The sequence below is a fragment of the Sorex fumeus genome, unplaced genomic scaffold, assembly GCF_029834395.1.
Source record: "Sorex fumeus unplaced genomic scaffold, SorFum_2.1 ptg000094l, whole genome shotgun sequence".
NCBI classification, from domain to species: Eukaryota; Metazoa; Chordata; class Mammalia; order Eulipotyphla; family Soricidae; genus Sorex; species Sorex fumeus.
The window spans coordinates 1,758,815-1,774,718 of record NW_026606151.1 but is presented as its reverse complement, the minus strand read 5'-3'; the positions used below and the strand labels follow the sequence as shown (position 1 = coordinate 1,774,718).

Here is a 15,904-nt window from a genome sequence, read left to right as displayed (position 1 = left end):
AAAGGCCATCTTTGGTGTATGGTCAGTGTGAGGATATTGCTAGAGACAAAAAGTAATATTGATCCCAAACTTGACTTTGAATCATACTGTAAAAACGATCTGCCTGCAACCAGTGTCAGAGTAGTGAGTAAGGCACTTGCCTTCCATGCAGCCAACCCAGGTTTGAACCCCGGCTTCACATATAGTTCCCCAAGCCAGCTAGGAGTGATCCCTGAGCACAGAGCCAGCAATCAGCCATAAGCATTCGGGGAGGGGCAGGGAGGAAATCAGCCTTTTCCTGGGGCCAGAGAGATAGTACAGTGGGTAAAGCACTTGCTTTGCATGAGGCAGACCGGGGTTCTATCCCCAGAACCCCATATGGCCTCCTGAGTCCATCAGGAGTGATCCTTGAATGCAGAGCCAGGATTAAGCCCTGAGTACATCTGAGTATGGCCCAAAAGAACAAACAAACAAAATTGCACTTCCTAGAACTGAATACTAAAAAGATATTAAAGCAAAGACAATTCAGTTATTATCGTGTTTCCCAGACAGCAGTCTCTAGTTGTATTTCCTTTTAAGCTACAAATAAAATTATATGTTAGAATAATCAAATATCTGACTCATTATAGAAAAATAAAACAACAGGAAGAAAAAAATTTAATTTCTCTTATGCATCCCACAATGAAAAACCAGGCCAGGACAATCATCATCAGTCCCAGAGTTAAGACAGTGCTCTGCGTGCAGCAGACCCCAGCTCTACACCCAGCACGAGCCGGTCCCCCAAGCACTGCCATGAGTGACCCCAATCACTGCTGGGTGTTGCTCAAACCTTCCCACCACCAGAAGAAAGAAGACAGCTATCATCAATGGTCTCGATCCAAAGAGTAAGGACTATCAGAATGGGAAAAAATTAAATCAACATCATCTGCATCAATCCATGCATTCATCTTGGACAAAAGAAAAATATGTGCCTTCAAATATGCTGTAATTGAAAATGTACAGTATCGGTTATGAACTACTCATAATAAATAATTCATAACTTCTATTTGGGGTTTTGTGGGGGGAGGGTGGGCCCACACCTGGCAGTGCTTGGGGCTTACCCTGGCTCTACACTCAGGGATCACTCCTGGTGCTGCTCCAGGGACCATGTGGGATCAAATCTGGGCCCGCCAAATGCAAGGCAAGTGCCCTACACAAGGTATTAGTTTCCCAGTCCCAATTCATGAACTATTCTTACCAAAAACAAAGCCCAAAAAAGAATTAAAACAAGTCTTTACATTTAACAGACTAAACAAAAAATACTTTAAACGGACCTCAAAGACAGAGTGAGTCAAAATACAAAACGTGAGAAATTCTTCACACACAAAAAAATCCATAATCTAGTTTATGCAAAAACTAAATGGTATATTTAAAATTCTATGTTTATGTATGGTGGGGATATATAGAATTAAAAGGCTTTAAAAGTCATGTCACACAACTATAATGTATTTTTATCTCCGTATATTATTTTGTTTTGTTTTTATGTCACACCTGGCAGTGTTCAAATCTCACTCCTGGCCCTGCACTCAGGGATCACTTTTGGTGGGGCTCTGAGGACCTTATAGGGTGCCAAGGATAGAACTCAGGTTAGTGTTAGCTGCATGCACGGTAAGCATCTTTCCCGCTATACTATCTCACCAACCCCTACTATTTTTATAAGGTTTTTATGGGGGGAGGGGGCACATCCAACTGTTCTCTGGGCTTACTCCTGACTCTGTGGCCAGGGATCACTTCTGGTAGGACTTAGGGACCATACTGGGTACCAGGGATTAAACGCAAATCATGTGCTTGCAAGACAAGTACCTTGACCACTGTACTATCTCTCCAGCACCTCTACAAAAAAAGTACTATAGAGGCAACTCAGGAAAACTGAATATGAAAGAGGTCTTAGATACTTTGTTTGTTTGTTTTTAGACCACAACCAGTGGTACTGAGGGGTTACTCCTAGCCCTATGCTCAGGGATCACTCCTGGATCACACACGCGCGCGCACACACACACACACACAAAGGAGCAGCACTATACATCCCCCCAGCATAGCCAGGAGTGGTCCCAGGCTTCTATCTCCAAAGTGCACCCATATGGGGTGCCAGGGATTGAACTTGGTTTGGCTGCATGCAAAGTAAACACCTTAACCTACTGTACTACCACCCCAGCTCTAGTCTTAAATTTTAAGGGATCCTTGTGAAGTATATTGAATGTGATAACAAGTACTATGTGCTTGAGTTTTTCCTCTCCTTCCCAGTTCATGTCTGTTAATAGCCACATGAAATAGAAAGTATCCAGGGGCCAGAAAGATAATAAAGCAGCAAGGCGCGTGCTTTACCCAGTGACGGGGTACTGAGGAGTGATCCTTGAGCATAGTCAGGGCTCAGCCCTAAGCAGCACTGGGTATAGCCAAAACAATTGAATGAAAAAAAAAAAAGTATTCTCAGATGAAAATGACATCGGGGATTCTGTGTTTTACTTTTATCCCTATCAGGTATAGCCTACACGCGCGCGCGCGCGCGCACACACACACACACACACACACACACACATACACACAAAGGAGCAGCACTATACATCCCCCCAGCATAGCCAGGAGTGGTCCCAGGCTTCTATCTCCAAAGACGTGGCCCCCACAAGAGGGGGAAAAAGTAGCAAGAACAAACTAAAAGTAACAGGGGTTTTGGAGGCGGGGTGTCTCATCACTTTGGTGGTTGTGAGGGGAGATAAGTGTGGACAAAAACACTATGAGGGGCCAGAGAGAAGGTACAGCAGGTGGGGAACTTGTCTTATATGAGAGCAACCCAGATTCAATCCCCAGCACCCCAGATGGTCTCCTAGCACCAGGACTTTGACCTGAGCTAAGAGCCAGAAATAAGCCCTGAGCATCGCCAGATGTGGCCCAAAATCAACTAAGCAAATGAAAAAATAGACTAGAGCTAGAAGTAGCCCCCAAACACAGTTGAGTGTGGCCTAAAAATCAAACTAATTACAATGACACGTTTCAATAAAAAAAAGCTTAATTTTAACAAAAAAAGTGATCTGGGAACTAGAGCAACACTACAATAGGTAGGGTGCTTTCCAAGCACATGGCCAACCCAGCTTCGATCCCCAACACCACATATGGTCCCTGAGCCTGCCGTGAGAGATCCCTGAGTGCAGAGCCAGGAGTAAACCCTGAGCACCAACACATATGGTTCAAGACAAAAACAAAACAAAAAAACCCCAGTGATCTGGACCAGTTACTACATTATTAATACACTTGCCTAAACCACTAACCTCTGTCCTGAAGCCAGAGCAATGGGAGACTGTCCATTGGGGGGCCGGGGCTCCTCACAGGTCTTCATTTCCACCTCCACCTTATCCAGACACTGAAAGAGAAGCCATGCTCGGCTGAATATCTGCACACAAACCACAAGGCACAGACTCTTACCCAGCTCCAAAGTCCAGGACCCTGGGGAGTCCTGTGTCCACGGGAGGGGGCAGCAAATATTTGTGGGACACACAGAAAGCACAGACTGGCCTCATCTGCCCCTCTCCATTCCCTTCCAGCTGCAGCGCTTCATGACGAGAATGGAATCAGATCACAACAGGACATTAAAACACAAATCTGGGGCTGGAGCAATAGCACAGCGGGTAGGGCGTTTGCCTTGCACGCGGCCAACCCGGGTTCGATTCCCAGCATCCCATATGGTCCCCTGAGCACTGCCAGGGGTAATTCCTGAGCTCAGAGCCAGGAGAAACCCCTTTGCATTATTGGGTGTGACCCAAAAAGCAAAAAAATAAATAATAAAAAAAATAAAACACAAATCCAAGTTAAAGAAATATTCCTATTTTCAGGGACTCTGGTCTTGGGGTTAAAGATATGCCTTATGCCTTTGTCAACCCCTGAAGGGTTTTTACTGGGTGATCGCTCAAGAGTCAACATGAATCAAACTAATGTTTCCTTTCTCAGGATTTTTGAGAAATTAGAGAAATCTAAAGGCAAAAGCTTGGTAACAAAACAAAGTATTGAAAAATCAAGAGGGCTGGAGAGATAGCAGAGAGCAAGCTACTCGCCTTGCATTCAGCCAGCTCCTGGTTTGATCCCCAGCACTGCATATGGTCCCCTAAACCCAGCCAGGAGTAATCTCTGAGCACAGAGCCTGGGGTAAGCTCCAAGCACCTCCAGGTATGACCCAACACCCACCCCACTCCCCAAGTCAAAAAAAGACAAGGAGAATATGGTCCCCAAGCACCGCCAGGAGTAATTCCTGAGTGCAGAGCCAGGAGTAACAACCCCTGTGCATTGCCGTGTGTGACCCAAAAAGCAAAAAAAGAAAAGAAAACACAAAGGGCTAAAGCACATTCCTAGCTCTGTCTCCCATACTTCATGGCCTCCCTAGGACCATGAGTCCTAGTGACCCCCTAGTGACCTACAGGGGAAAATTCCCACCTGATGCCAAAATAAGGATTCCTAGATCTTGTGTGTCAGCATTAACCACCATCAGCCCAGTTCTATGGCCAGTCCAACAACTGCACTGTCTGAGAGGGGCCCCCTCCGGTCCAAGGGGACACTCGCCTTTTAAACACTGGCCCCAGCCCGCCCCATCTGATACTTGTGATCAAGGAAGGTCATTACCAAGCAAATTGGATGTGTCTTCAACTTCGTCCACTGGATCTGCAAGAGCAAAGGCAGCAGAGTCAGAGGTAAGGGAGCTGCCCCGAGAAGGCAGAACAGCAGGAGCAACAGCACAGGGGGAGGGTGTTGGCCTGGCACATGGCGGGCCCACCTGGGCTCAATCCCCAAGCACCCCATGTGGTCCCCCAAGCTCCACCAGCAGTGACCTCCGACTGCAGAAGCAGGTGTAAGCCCTATGCACCCCTGGGTATGGCCCCCAAGCCAAAACAACACCAAAAGGCAGGAGCAGCGGCCCCTCTCACCCGGATGGAAGCCCTGTTGCAGAAGACGCGAGTGATGGCCAGCCAGGTGGGCAGCTCCAGAACATTCTGTAGAACCTCTTCATCCAGCTCCAGGTTGGTCAGCTGACCCTCCCCTTTCAGAGTACTTAAATTGATCTTATCCGGAGAAAGATTCTTAGTGAACCTGAAAGGAGTGATGATAAGAAGCTATTTCCCTAGGAATCTGCTAAACAGCATATTAGCACTGTAGTGGCACTGTCCTCCCGTTGTTCACCGATTTGCTTGAGCGGGCACCATTGTGAAACATCTCCATTGTGAGACTTGTTATTGTTTTTGGCATATCAAATACGCCACGGGGAGCTTGCCAGGCTCTCCGAGAGGGACGGAGGAATCAAACCCGGGTCGGCCGCGTGTAAGGCAAGAGTTGGAAGAAAGGAGAAGGTTAAAAAACAACGTTCCTGAGCCATGTCAAATGTCAGGTGAGATCTATCATTCTACTCAGGACCGCATCATCTTTCAACCCCAAAACCTCATCATGGCTCAGGGCTAGAGAGAATGACACACAAGCAAGACCATGAATTTCACCCTGCACATCCCCCCCCCCCGCATGCCCGAGTGTTCTCTCATGGGTTCTGCTGTTCTAGAAGCCCTGATCCCAAGACATGCGTGCCATCTATGGCACAACAAGCTAAGAAGTGAGAGAACTGCAACCAAGGGTTGAATCAGTTAGGGGCCAGAGAGATAGTACAATGGGTAGGGTGCTTGCCTTGCAAGTGGTTAACCTGGGTTTGATCCCCGGTGTCCTATATGGTTCCCTGAGCAACACCTGGAGTGATTCCTGAATACAGTCAGGAGTAGCCCCTGAACATTGCTGGGCGTGACGCAAAAACCCAAATTAATTAATCTACGCAATATTACTTAAAGAACAAAGAACCTACAATGGGGACTCTGGAGAAATAACCACAGCGGTAGCAACGAAGCCTGCTCGAAGTCCACGCAGCAGCAGACAGGACAGGGAGGGCACTCAGGGAGAGACGTGCTCTGCATGCAGGATGCCCACGTTGGGTACCTCCAGCTTCACCAGCAGCAACCCCCAATCAACCCGAGCCAGGAACAGCCCCTGCACACCACCCAGTGGGACCTGACCCCTGGCCCCTGAGAGCAGCAGAAGGCTGTGGGTCAGCCTCCAATCCCCAGTGCCCACACAGTCCTGCCAGGAGAGGTCCCTGAGTAGAGCTAGACTTGAGTCCAAAACCTGACTCTCAACATATGCTGAGACTTGAGCAAAATGTTCAACCAACGTCATAGGTCTGTTTGGATTTTAAAAGCTGGCATTTATTAAATGCTCAATAAATAAATGTTACCCTTTTATTTAAAATTTCACAGCACTCTTCCTTTTGAAAAGGCTTATCATTTTATTTCATTTGTTTTTTGGGGGGAGCCACACATGGCTGTGCCCAGATTTTTCTTCTAGCTCTGTGCTCAGGAATCACTCCTGTGGCACTTGGGGGACCCTATGTGATATGAAAAGTGGGCTGACCATGAGGCAGGCAGGAAAGGGCCAGTGGCAATGGAACTCCTGGAAAGCAATAAAACCAACTATCTGGGAGCTACAGAATTCCGGCATTGCAGTCAGGAGAACTAAATCCTGATAAGGCTTTACGAGCAGACCCAGAAAAAGCTGTAACTCCACACCCCCACTGAGAGAAGCTCCAGCAGGAACAAAGGCCAAGAAAAGGAATTTCAAAGAAGACCACTGACCACTCCTAACTCTACCCCCTCTGCAAACACTCTAGCAACCCTAGCAAGGGACTCTTAACTAGAAGCCCCAGGTGAGGAAGCTTGGGGAAAACTCTATAAAAGCTACCTTGAACAAAGGCAGGCATACGCTGCCTGAGCTCCTTTGCTTGTGACCACATGGCCAAGCACACTTGGTGCCCAAGCACATGTGCTGCTCGCATCTCCTTCCCGCCAAAAAAAAAAAAAATCTGTCTCCAAACACCCTCACATGAGGTATGCATGACTCCCCACTTTATTTATTTATTTTTTTTGCTTTTTGGGTCACACTCGCCGATGCACAGGGGTTACTCCTGGCTCTGCACTCAGGAGTTACTCCTGGCGGTGCTCAGGGGACCATATGGGATGCTGGGAATCGAACCCGGGTTGGCCACGTGCAAGGCAAACGCCCTACCAGCTGTGCTATCGCTCCAGCCCCCCCACTTTATTTCTTAACCTTAAAAAAATGTTTTTGCCTGGGGCCAGAGTGACAGTACAGCAGGTTGGGCATCTACTGACCCGGGTTCAATCCCTGGCATTCCATATGATGCCTTGAGCACTGCCAGGAGTGATTCTGGAGTGCGGAGCCAGGAGTAACCCCTGTTGTGTGGCCCAAAAACCAAAACCAAAAACATGTTTTGTTTTTGGCCTTCTGGGTCCAGAGAGGAAGTGAGTAGGCTGACTGCCCACAGGAAGGGAGGCCAGATTCTACCCCTGGATCTCATGCCGCTTTCAGCACCACATGGAGCCACTCCCTCACAGAGTAGAGGTAGCCTGGGAGCACCAGGGGGTGTGGCCTCAAAACAAAACAAACACAGTCCCCCTGCCCTGCCCTTTGCTGCTGCAATGACTGGGGCTTGCCTACGCTGGCTGGATGCCCATGGGGATGCGAGGTCACGCTAGTGCTCACTGGAGGCCCCAGGCCATTAACAGTGGTACATGCATACACTGCACAGTGCCAGGAGCCCCAGACAGAAGAGCCACCAAGACAGTGCTCCGTGCACATGCGCAGCTCTGGAAATCAAACTCATGACCTCACTCAGAGCCAACCCCCTGAGCCCCATTATCCATTGCATTTTTTTTTATGTAGGAGTACTGCTATTTATTCAGCCACTGATTAGCTGATTAAATTGTGCATGAACTCCACCTTACTTTTTTCATTTTTTATCATTTTATTTATTGAATCACCATGAGAGCAGTTACAAAGCTTTCAGGTCTAAGTCTCCGTCATATAATAAAACACCCGTACCTTCACCAGTGCCCATTCTCCACCACCAAAAACCCCAGTATACCCTCATCCCACCCCCTCCCCCTACCTGTGGGGCAGATGATTTCCACATTACTCTCTCTCTACTTTGATCACATTCAATATTTTGACACCAGACCCACCATTATTATTTGAGATTTTACTCCAACACTCAGATCTGCTGAAAAGGCAACAGTAGACAATTTGTGTTCTATTGCTGGTTATGAATAAGATATGATGTCAAGGGGCTTATCCACTGCATTTTTTGTTTGTTCACTCATGTTCCAGTCCTTTGAGCCACCTCCCCATTTCAAAGAAGAATCGCACGAGGTTCAGTGGTGAAACAACCTGTCCCAGGTGACTGCACAGGGACAGGCAGCGTTTGAAGCCAACTTGGCGCATTAGATGGTCTTACTTCTGCTAATGTCATCACTTAACATAGTCTCTTAATATTACATTGCTCCAGAACATACCTCGCACAGAATACATTTCTAAGCTGTCTCCAAAATGGTTGAAGAACGGTACATCAGGGATGGTGTTTGCCTTGCATGCAACCAACACAGGTTTGATCCCCAGAACCCCGTAGGAACCCCCTGAGGACTGTCAGGAATGATCCCTGAGTGCAGAGCCAGGAGTAAACCCTGATCAGCACTAGGTGTGGTCAAAATTAACTAAAAAGAAAGGGCTGATAGCCATTTTTTCCTCTTAACCTTTCCACAGCCTACCACGGACTGCCTCTCTATGGAAGAGCCCATCTAAATCTCGAGGGTGACGATACAGTGTAATTCCATCAACAACTTTCCTACACTTAACCAACCCGATTGGATGAACAAAATCTCTTAGGTTTGCCCCGCAGTAATATCTCATCTGTGCCTGACGCTGACAAGAGAAGACCAGCTCACTGATTCAGCCAGCACAGAGGCCAGAAACCAGAGCAATCCGGAGCAAGCCAGGTGCCGCTGACAGGTCATCTGGCTGCGGGAACACCAGGGCTGCACTCTTGAAACAACAACCACAGAACACATTTGCTCTTCTGTTTATCAATTCACTTTTTCTTTCTTTTTCTTTTTTTTTCTGCTTTTTGGGTCATACCTGGAGATGCTCAGGGGTTACTCCACACTCTGAACTAAGGGATCACTCCTGGCAGTGCTCAGGGGAACCATATGGGATGCTGGGGATAGAACCCAGGTCGACCAAATGTAAGGCAAATGTCCTACCTGCTACATTATCACTCCGGCCCTCAATTCACTTTTATTTGTTGTCATTGGATTTGTGGTGTGTGTGTGTGTGTGTGTGTGTGTGTGTGTTTAGCCAAACCCAGCAGTGTTCAGGGATTCCCCCTAGCAGGGCTCCAAGAACCACATGCCATGCTGGGTATTGAACCCCAGCAGGCTGTGTGCAAGGCGAGTGACCCTTCTGGTCCTCAATTCACTTTCAAAATCAACAACATACATAGTTCATTTTTCTCAAACAAATACATCAGAATTTAGGGTGAGGAGCTAGTACAGCAGTTAAAGTGCAAGCACACACCCAGCACTCCCTGCTTCCCCAGAAACCCCCGGTGCAGCCCTGAAGGGCCCTGAAGGGCCCTGGCAAAGCTAGGATGGTCCGGGGGTCCCTGATGCTGTAGGATCTAGGAGGCACATCACAGGCCCTTGTGTTGAGCCACTAGCCTAGACGGCCAGGAATTTCTTGGGCAGCCCTGGACCTCCTGAAGACCACTGGGGAGGGAAAAAAAAAGTATACAAAACTAACTGATGAACTCATTTCTCCAGCACGTTACAGTGATGACGAAGACTAGATTAGGGGTGACCTACCAGGAAGGACACCATGCCGATATTTGCTGATGGATGCTTGCTCAGCCGAGGAAACATTGGGCTGGGCCTGGGCTAAAATCAGCCTATCGCAAACTCCTTCCAGCATGCACGCTGCTAACTGAGGATGTGATCACCAAGTCCAAGGGCGGCTGAGACATGAATAGAGGCTTGCCATTTATTCCTCTCCCTGTCTGTGGGGAAACATTTACTGGCCATCTGTTACTGTTACCAGAGCACAGAAGCTAGGATGAAATCAAGCTGGAAAAACAGATTTGGATAGGGTTTCATTTCTGCCGGAAGACTACAATCTGTCAAGTGACGACAGGAAAAGGCCCTCAGACATCTTCCTGAAGACAGAGCTCAGGTTTGGGAAGTGAGGACTCAAGATTCTCAGATTCACAGAATTATTGCACTAGGAAAAAACATCTTTTTTTTTTTTTTAAAAAAAAGGGCCAGAACGATAGTTAGCCTTGCACACAACCAATCTGGATCTGATACCCCATATGGTCCAACGAGAACCACCAGGAGTAATCCCTGAACACTGAGCCAGGAGTCAGCCCTGAGCATTGCTGGGTATAGTCCAAGACCAAAAACAAGCAAACAAACAAACAAAAAAAATGTATTGGGGCTAGAGAAAGAGTACCAGGATTAAGCCATTTATCTTGTATTTGATCCCCAGCACTGGAGATAGTCCCCCTGGGAAACAACACAGTCATTCACAACCACAGAGGTGCCCAAAGTACTGAGCACATGCTGTGTGGAGGGGCCCCAGAGTCAATCCCCAACACCACACTGTCCCCCCTCAGTACCACTAGGAGCAACCCCCAACCTAAACACCAAGCTGAGAGTAACCTTGATCATCAAGCTTACAACCCAACAGGAAAAATAAAACAAACAAAAAAATTAAGATGTCCAGAAAGGTAGTACAAAGGCACCTCTCTTGCAGCCCACTGACCCTAGGTCAAATCCCAGTACCACACGGATCCCCAAGCAGAGCCAGAAATAGCCCCTAACCACCACCAGGGGTGGCCCAAATCCTGAAACACCACCACCCCCCGTTCCCAACCAAATCATTAAGTCCAAAATTTTTAAATTGTTGGGCCAGAGAGATAGCACAGCGGGTAGGGCGTTTGCCTTGCACGCGGCCGACCCGGGTTCCATCCCCGGCATGCCATATGGTCCCCCAAGCACCGCCAGGAGTAATTCCTGAGTGCAGAGCCAGGAGTGACCCCTGAGCATTGCTGGATGTTACCCACAAGGCAAAAAAAAAAAAATTCTTTTTAATTGCTAGCGGCCAGGAAGCTAAATGGTTTGTCCAAAAGCCACAGCTGCCCAGCGGTAAAGACAGGACTAAATATAAAACAGAAAGGGGGCTAATCCAGGATTCACCCATCTCTCCCGCTCCCCTGCACCTGTAACCAACAAACTGCAAGCTGCAGTCAAAGGGTCCTTAGAAACTCTGCTTCTCTCATGACTTTTTCACTATGCAGCCCAGGTCTTGGCATCTAGGCCTCTTCCCCAAATTCATATCAAGGTATAGCTCTTCATTTTTTTAACAGAGGATCTGTCCCGATCAACCGACTGAACTATCATAAACTGAAGGTATGGTTACATAGTAAAAATAACTCAAAGACACCGAGACCAGGGCCTAGCTGCCACGTCACATCACAAAATCACTGCACTGCGGTCTGGACAGCAGGACTGAAGAATGGCATGGCAGGTGGGTTGTTTGCCTTGCACATGGCTGATTCAGGTTCGATCCCCGGCACCCGTATGCTCCCTGGAGCTCCAGTATGAGTGATCCCTGAGCACAAAGCCAGGAATAAACCCTGAGCACAGCCAGGTACAGTCAAAAAACATTAAGCCAAACCACAAACCAGAGTGAGAGTAGTTTTCATACCAATCTAAGTTAAAATACCATAAAGCAACCCATAACAAATTGGAGACCTTCTGCACTGTCTCTGCCTAGCTACTCAACAAAATGAACTAGATGGGTCAAAGGGCAACTTCTTTTTACTTTCTGAGGAACAGTCACTGTTTTTTCCAAAGTGGCTGAACTATTTTACATTACTACCAACAGTGCTTGACCTAATTTCCTTTTTTCTGTTTGGTTGTTGGTTTGGAGATATCACCTAGCACGCTTACTCAGGGATCACTCCTGGTGGGGCTCTGAGGATCAAAGCCAGATGACATGTGGTGCCATGGATAGAACAAGGGTCACCCTCTTTAACCCCTGTGCTCTCTCCAGTCCAGCCAGTGTCTTACTTTCCTCTGTTCTGTCTCAGACTCCATTTACACAGAGATGAACACTGTCCCATAGTTACTAAGACTGTTCTTTGTTTTTCAACTTTTTGTTCTTCAGAGTACATAATTTTTTTTTCCTTTTTGGGTCACACCCAGCGTTACACAGGGGTTACTCCTGGTTTTGCACTCAGGAATTACTCCTGGCGATGCTCAGGGGACCATATGGGATGCTGGGAATCAAACCCAGGCGGCCGCGTGCAAGGTAAACGCTCCACCCATTGTGCTCCAGCCCCTTTTTCTCTTTCTCCTCTCTCTTTTTTTTCCCCATTTCTGGATCACACCTAGGGGTGCTCTGGACTTACTCCTGGCTCTACACTCAGCAGTCATTCTTGGGAGGTCTCAGGGACCACATGGGGTGCGGGAGATGAAAGCCGTTATAAGGCAAGCGCCCTGCCCTCTGTACTATCTCTTCAATCCTCAAAATATACCATTTCTAGTGCACTATCTTGTTTTGTTTTGTTTTGTTTTTTGTTTTTGGGCCACACCTGGTAATGCTTACTCTTGGCTTAGTGCTCAGAAATTGCTCCTGGCTCAGTGCTCAAGGCTCACTCCTGTGCAGGGCTTAGAGGCTCATCATATGCAGTGCCAAGGATTAAAGTAGTTCAGCTGCATGCAAGGCAAGAACCTTACCCACAGTACTATCTTTCCAGCCCTCTAACACACTATTTTGAAGTCAATGACTCCATCTTTAGTCATTTCAATTTTTTTTCCTTCATTGTTGTGGGCTGGGAAGGAAATAGAGAAATAGCTTTTACCCAATTATCTCCCTTGCCCGTGTCTTACTGTCTTACTGTCCCAGAGTTTAATGACCAGAACAGGGCAGAAGCCTGAACTAGGCTCAACAACACTTGGGCTTAGCCATGCCCAATTTTGTTTTGCGTGGTTGTTTTATTTTGTTTTGTTTTGTTTGAGTGCCACAGCCAGCAATGCTCAGGGGTTAAATCCTGTCTCTGCACTCAAAAATTATTCCTGGCAGTACTCAAGGGACAATATGGGATGTCAGGGATCGAACCCATGTTGGCTGCATTCAAGGGAAGTATATTACACTACCTCTCCAGCCCCTGCTATTAATAAGTCACATTTTCCCTTGTACATCCAGGAATCTTTATTATCGCATACTGGACACTAAGGAGATTCCAGATTTGGTCACTCTTAAGAAGTGAAATCTATTCTACTGGGCAATTAACAGGGCCAGGTTCAGCCTCCAAACTCTCTCTTCCCTACAGTGGACAGCAACTGCACCTCAGCTCAGTCCTTTCAACTTTCTAATGTCCTGCCCCATAGATGCCAAGGATTTAGAGAAAATTTAAGATTCCATAGCTCCCTCTTCTGTTTCTTCCTTCTGTCTAAAATCAGTTCCCTGACTTCCCACTATCTCTTTGATACTCTCACTCTACCTCTAACATCTTGAGCTGCAAGTGAAGATTATTGCTTTAGTTCCAGTCACAACTAACCATGCAAACTGGGGGATGTCGTCATGCAAAAAAAAACGCAGCTGAATCTCCTTCCCGGTGCCATTCCCATCTTTTAAATTCCCTTACAAGTCCCTAGACAGTTTCTGTCGCATTTAGTCAGCGGTGTCTTTCAAGTGGTTTACATATTGGTCAGAGTTCCCAATATAAAGCACTGCTCTATTTTTAGGAGTGGAACACTTTCTTACTAAACCTATATGGTAGAATGTCTTCCCCAGGGGCAATCATGATATAAATTACCAAAAATACAGATGACCAGATGCCCATAAATGTGCACACTCAGAGCAGTATGGTATAAGGTACTTTATATAGGCCACTGCTGAAGCACTTATTGAAAAAAACTAAAACTATATATAATTATTTTAAAAAAAGCATACAGAAGCAGGTTTCTACTAAATAGAAGTAATGACATAAATAGGTGTATATGAAATATAATTAGTTTGGGGCTGGAGAGATAGTACAACAGATAAGGCACTTGTCTTGCATGCGACCAACACAGGTTTAATTCCTGGCATCCCATATGATCCCCAAAGTTCTAACAGGAGTGACCCCTAAATACAGGGCCAGGAATAAACCCTGAGCTGTGTGTGGCCCAAAAGCCATAATAGTAGTAATAGTAATAGTAGTAGTAGTAGTAGTAGTATAAGAAGAAAATTATTTTTATACATACTCATTTAAAACAGTTTTATTTTCAGTGAGAAATATATGTTGGGCATTATATACTATAAACTTTTGCTTTGCTTTCTTTGATTTTGGGGTCACACCTGGCAGTGCTCAGGACTTACTTCTGGACCTGCACTCAGGATCACTCCTGGCAGGCCTCGGGGTACCGCACATCAGACCAAACCCACATCAGCTGCATACAAGGAAAACTCCCTACCAGCTGTTCAATTGCTCCGACCTCTAAACTTACACATTTTAGCATTTTTGAGTGAGTTACCAACTCCCCAACAATCTACCAACACCTCTGTATGAATGTTCTGGAACTTATTCAATAAAATCCCTACTGAAGGGAGGTGTTACAGATCACACTTTGCAAGACTGGGTTTGATTTCCAGCACCACAGGGTCCCTTAGAACCACCAGGAGCAACCTCCAAGCCCTAAGTCAAGAGTGGCTCCTGAGGCCGGGGGTAAGGTATTTGCCTTGCACATGTGCGGCTGACCTGGATTTGATCTCCAGTATCCCTCATAGGTCCCCTGAGCACCGCCAGGTGTGGCCAAAAAACAAAAACAAAACAAAACAAAAAAAGAGTGGCCCCTGAGTTCCCCTGGTGTAGCCCCAAAACAAAATGAAAACCCAAAAACCCCTACTGAGTTCTTTTACAATAACTTCATAAATAGCCATGTAGGGGAGCCAGAGAGATAGTACATGGGGTAAGGCACTTGCCTTGCCCACAGCCCATCTGGTTAGATCCCTCACATACCATATGGTCCTCCAAGCTCCTCCAGAAATGATCCCTGAGCACAAATTTCCCCAGAGCTATAATAATAGCGTGGTTCAGGACTCACGGTTCCCACTCATCCCTCATCCTGTCCTCCACACCCTGCCCATAAGCTGAGGCAAAGCTAGGAAACATTCTAAAGATGTGGGAGAGGTGCATTTGCTTTCTTTCATTCTTAGCTCTTCGGTAAGCTTGGAATGTTGCTAAAACCTGGCCTGCTTAGTGGAAGCCCCAGTTTGAGCCAGAAAGGAATCTTGTAATCTGCCTCACTGCAGGGTCCTGGACTCCTCGTCTGAGTTGATGTCTGTTTGCTTGTTGGTTTTCTGAAGGAACACACTCAGCAGTGCTCAGGGCTTACTTCTGGTAGGGCTCAGGGGATATAAGGCGTGCTTGCAATGCAAGGTAAGTGCCCTCCCGCTGTGCTCTCACTCCAGCTCCCTGACTGACTTTCCCAGTTGACTACCACTGGAATTCTAGCTACATTTTCTTATCCAAGGTTATCCAACAATCCCTTCCACTTTACTCCATGCATTGCAAACTAACTGCAATTTGCCTGAGTCAGATAGGTTGTGTCAGGTTTAAGGGTGCCATCTGGAGGGGCCAGAGAGAAACTACAGTTAAAATACTTAACCTTGCACAAGGCTGACCCTGGCTTGATGCCCACACACACCACCAAGAGTGCCTCCTGGGTGCATCTGGGTGTGACCCAAACGATGTCCCTCCCTCTCCCCGCCCCCCGCCCCCCGCCCCAAGTAATAATATTGTTGCCTCCTTCAATGTTGTTTTGTTTCGCATTGATGAGAAAAATAAAAATCGTTGAGGGAGAGGGCCAATACCGGGTGGAGTTTTGCACGCATGTGCCTGGATTTTTCTTGTGTTCCCCCAACCCCCACGCCACACCCAACCACAAGCTCATGGGGTTCAATGGTCTGTACAATC

The 15,904-nt window shown here is 47.0% G+C and overlaps 1 protein-coding gene across 2 annotated transcripts in view; it reads right to left on the bottom strand.

Moving 5' to 3' along the window:
- Positions 1 to 15,904, bottom strand: part of BLTP3A (bridge-like lipid transfer protein family member 3A) — a 60,619-nt gene that overhangs the window by 30,549 nt on the left and 14,166 nt on the right. For both annotated transcript variants that reach the window (XM_056132286.1, XM_056132287.1), the window contains exons 2-4: positions 4,929 to 5,091; positions 4,627 to 4,665; positions 3,285 to 3,376 (exon numbers count right to left, since the gene is read on the bottom strand). In XM_056132286.1, coding sequence (XP_055988261.1) covers positions 3,285 to 3,376; positions 4,627 to 4,665; positions 4,929 to 5,091 — 294 coding nt within the window. The remainder of the gene's footprint in view (positions 1 to 3,284; positions 3,377 to 4,626; positions 4,666 to 4,928; positions 5,092 to 15,904) is intronic.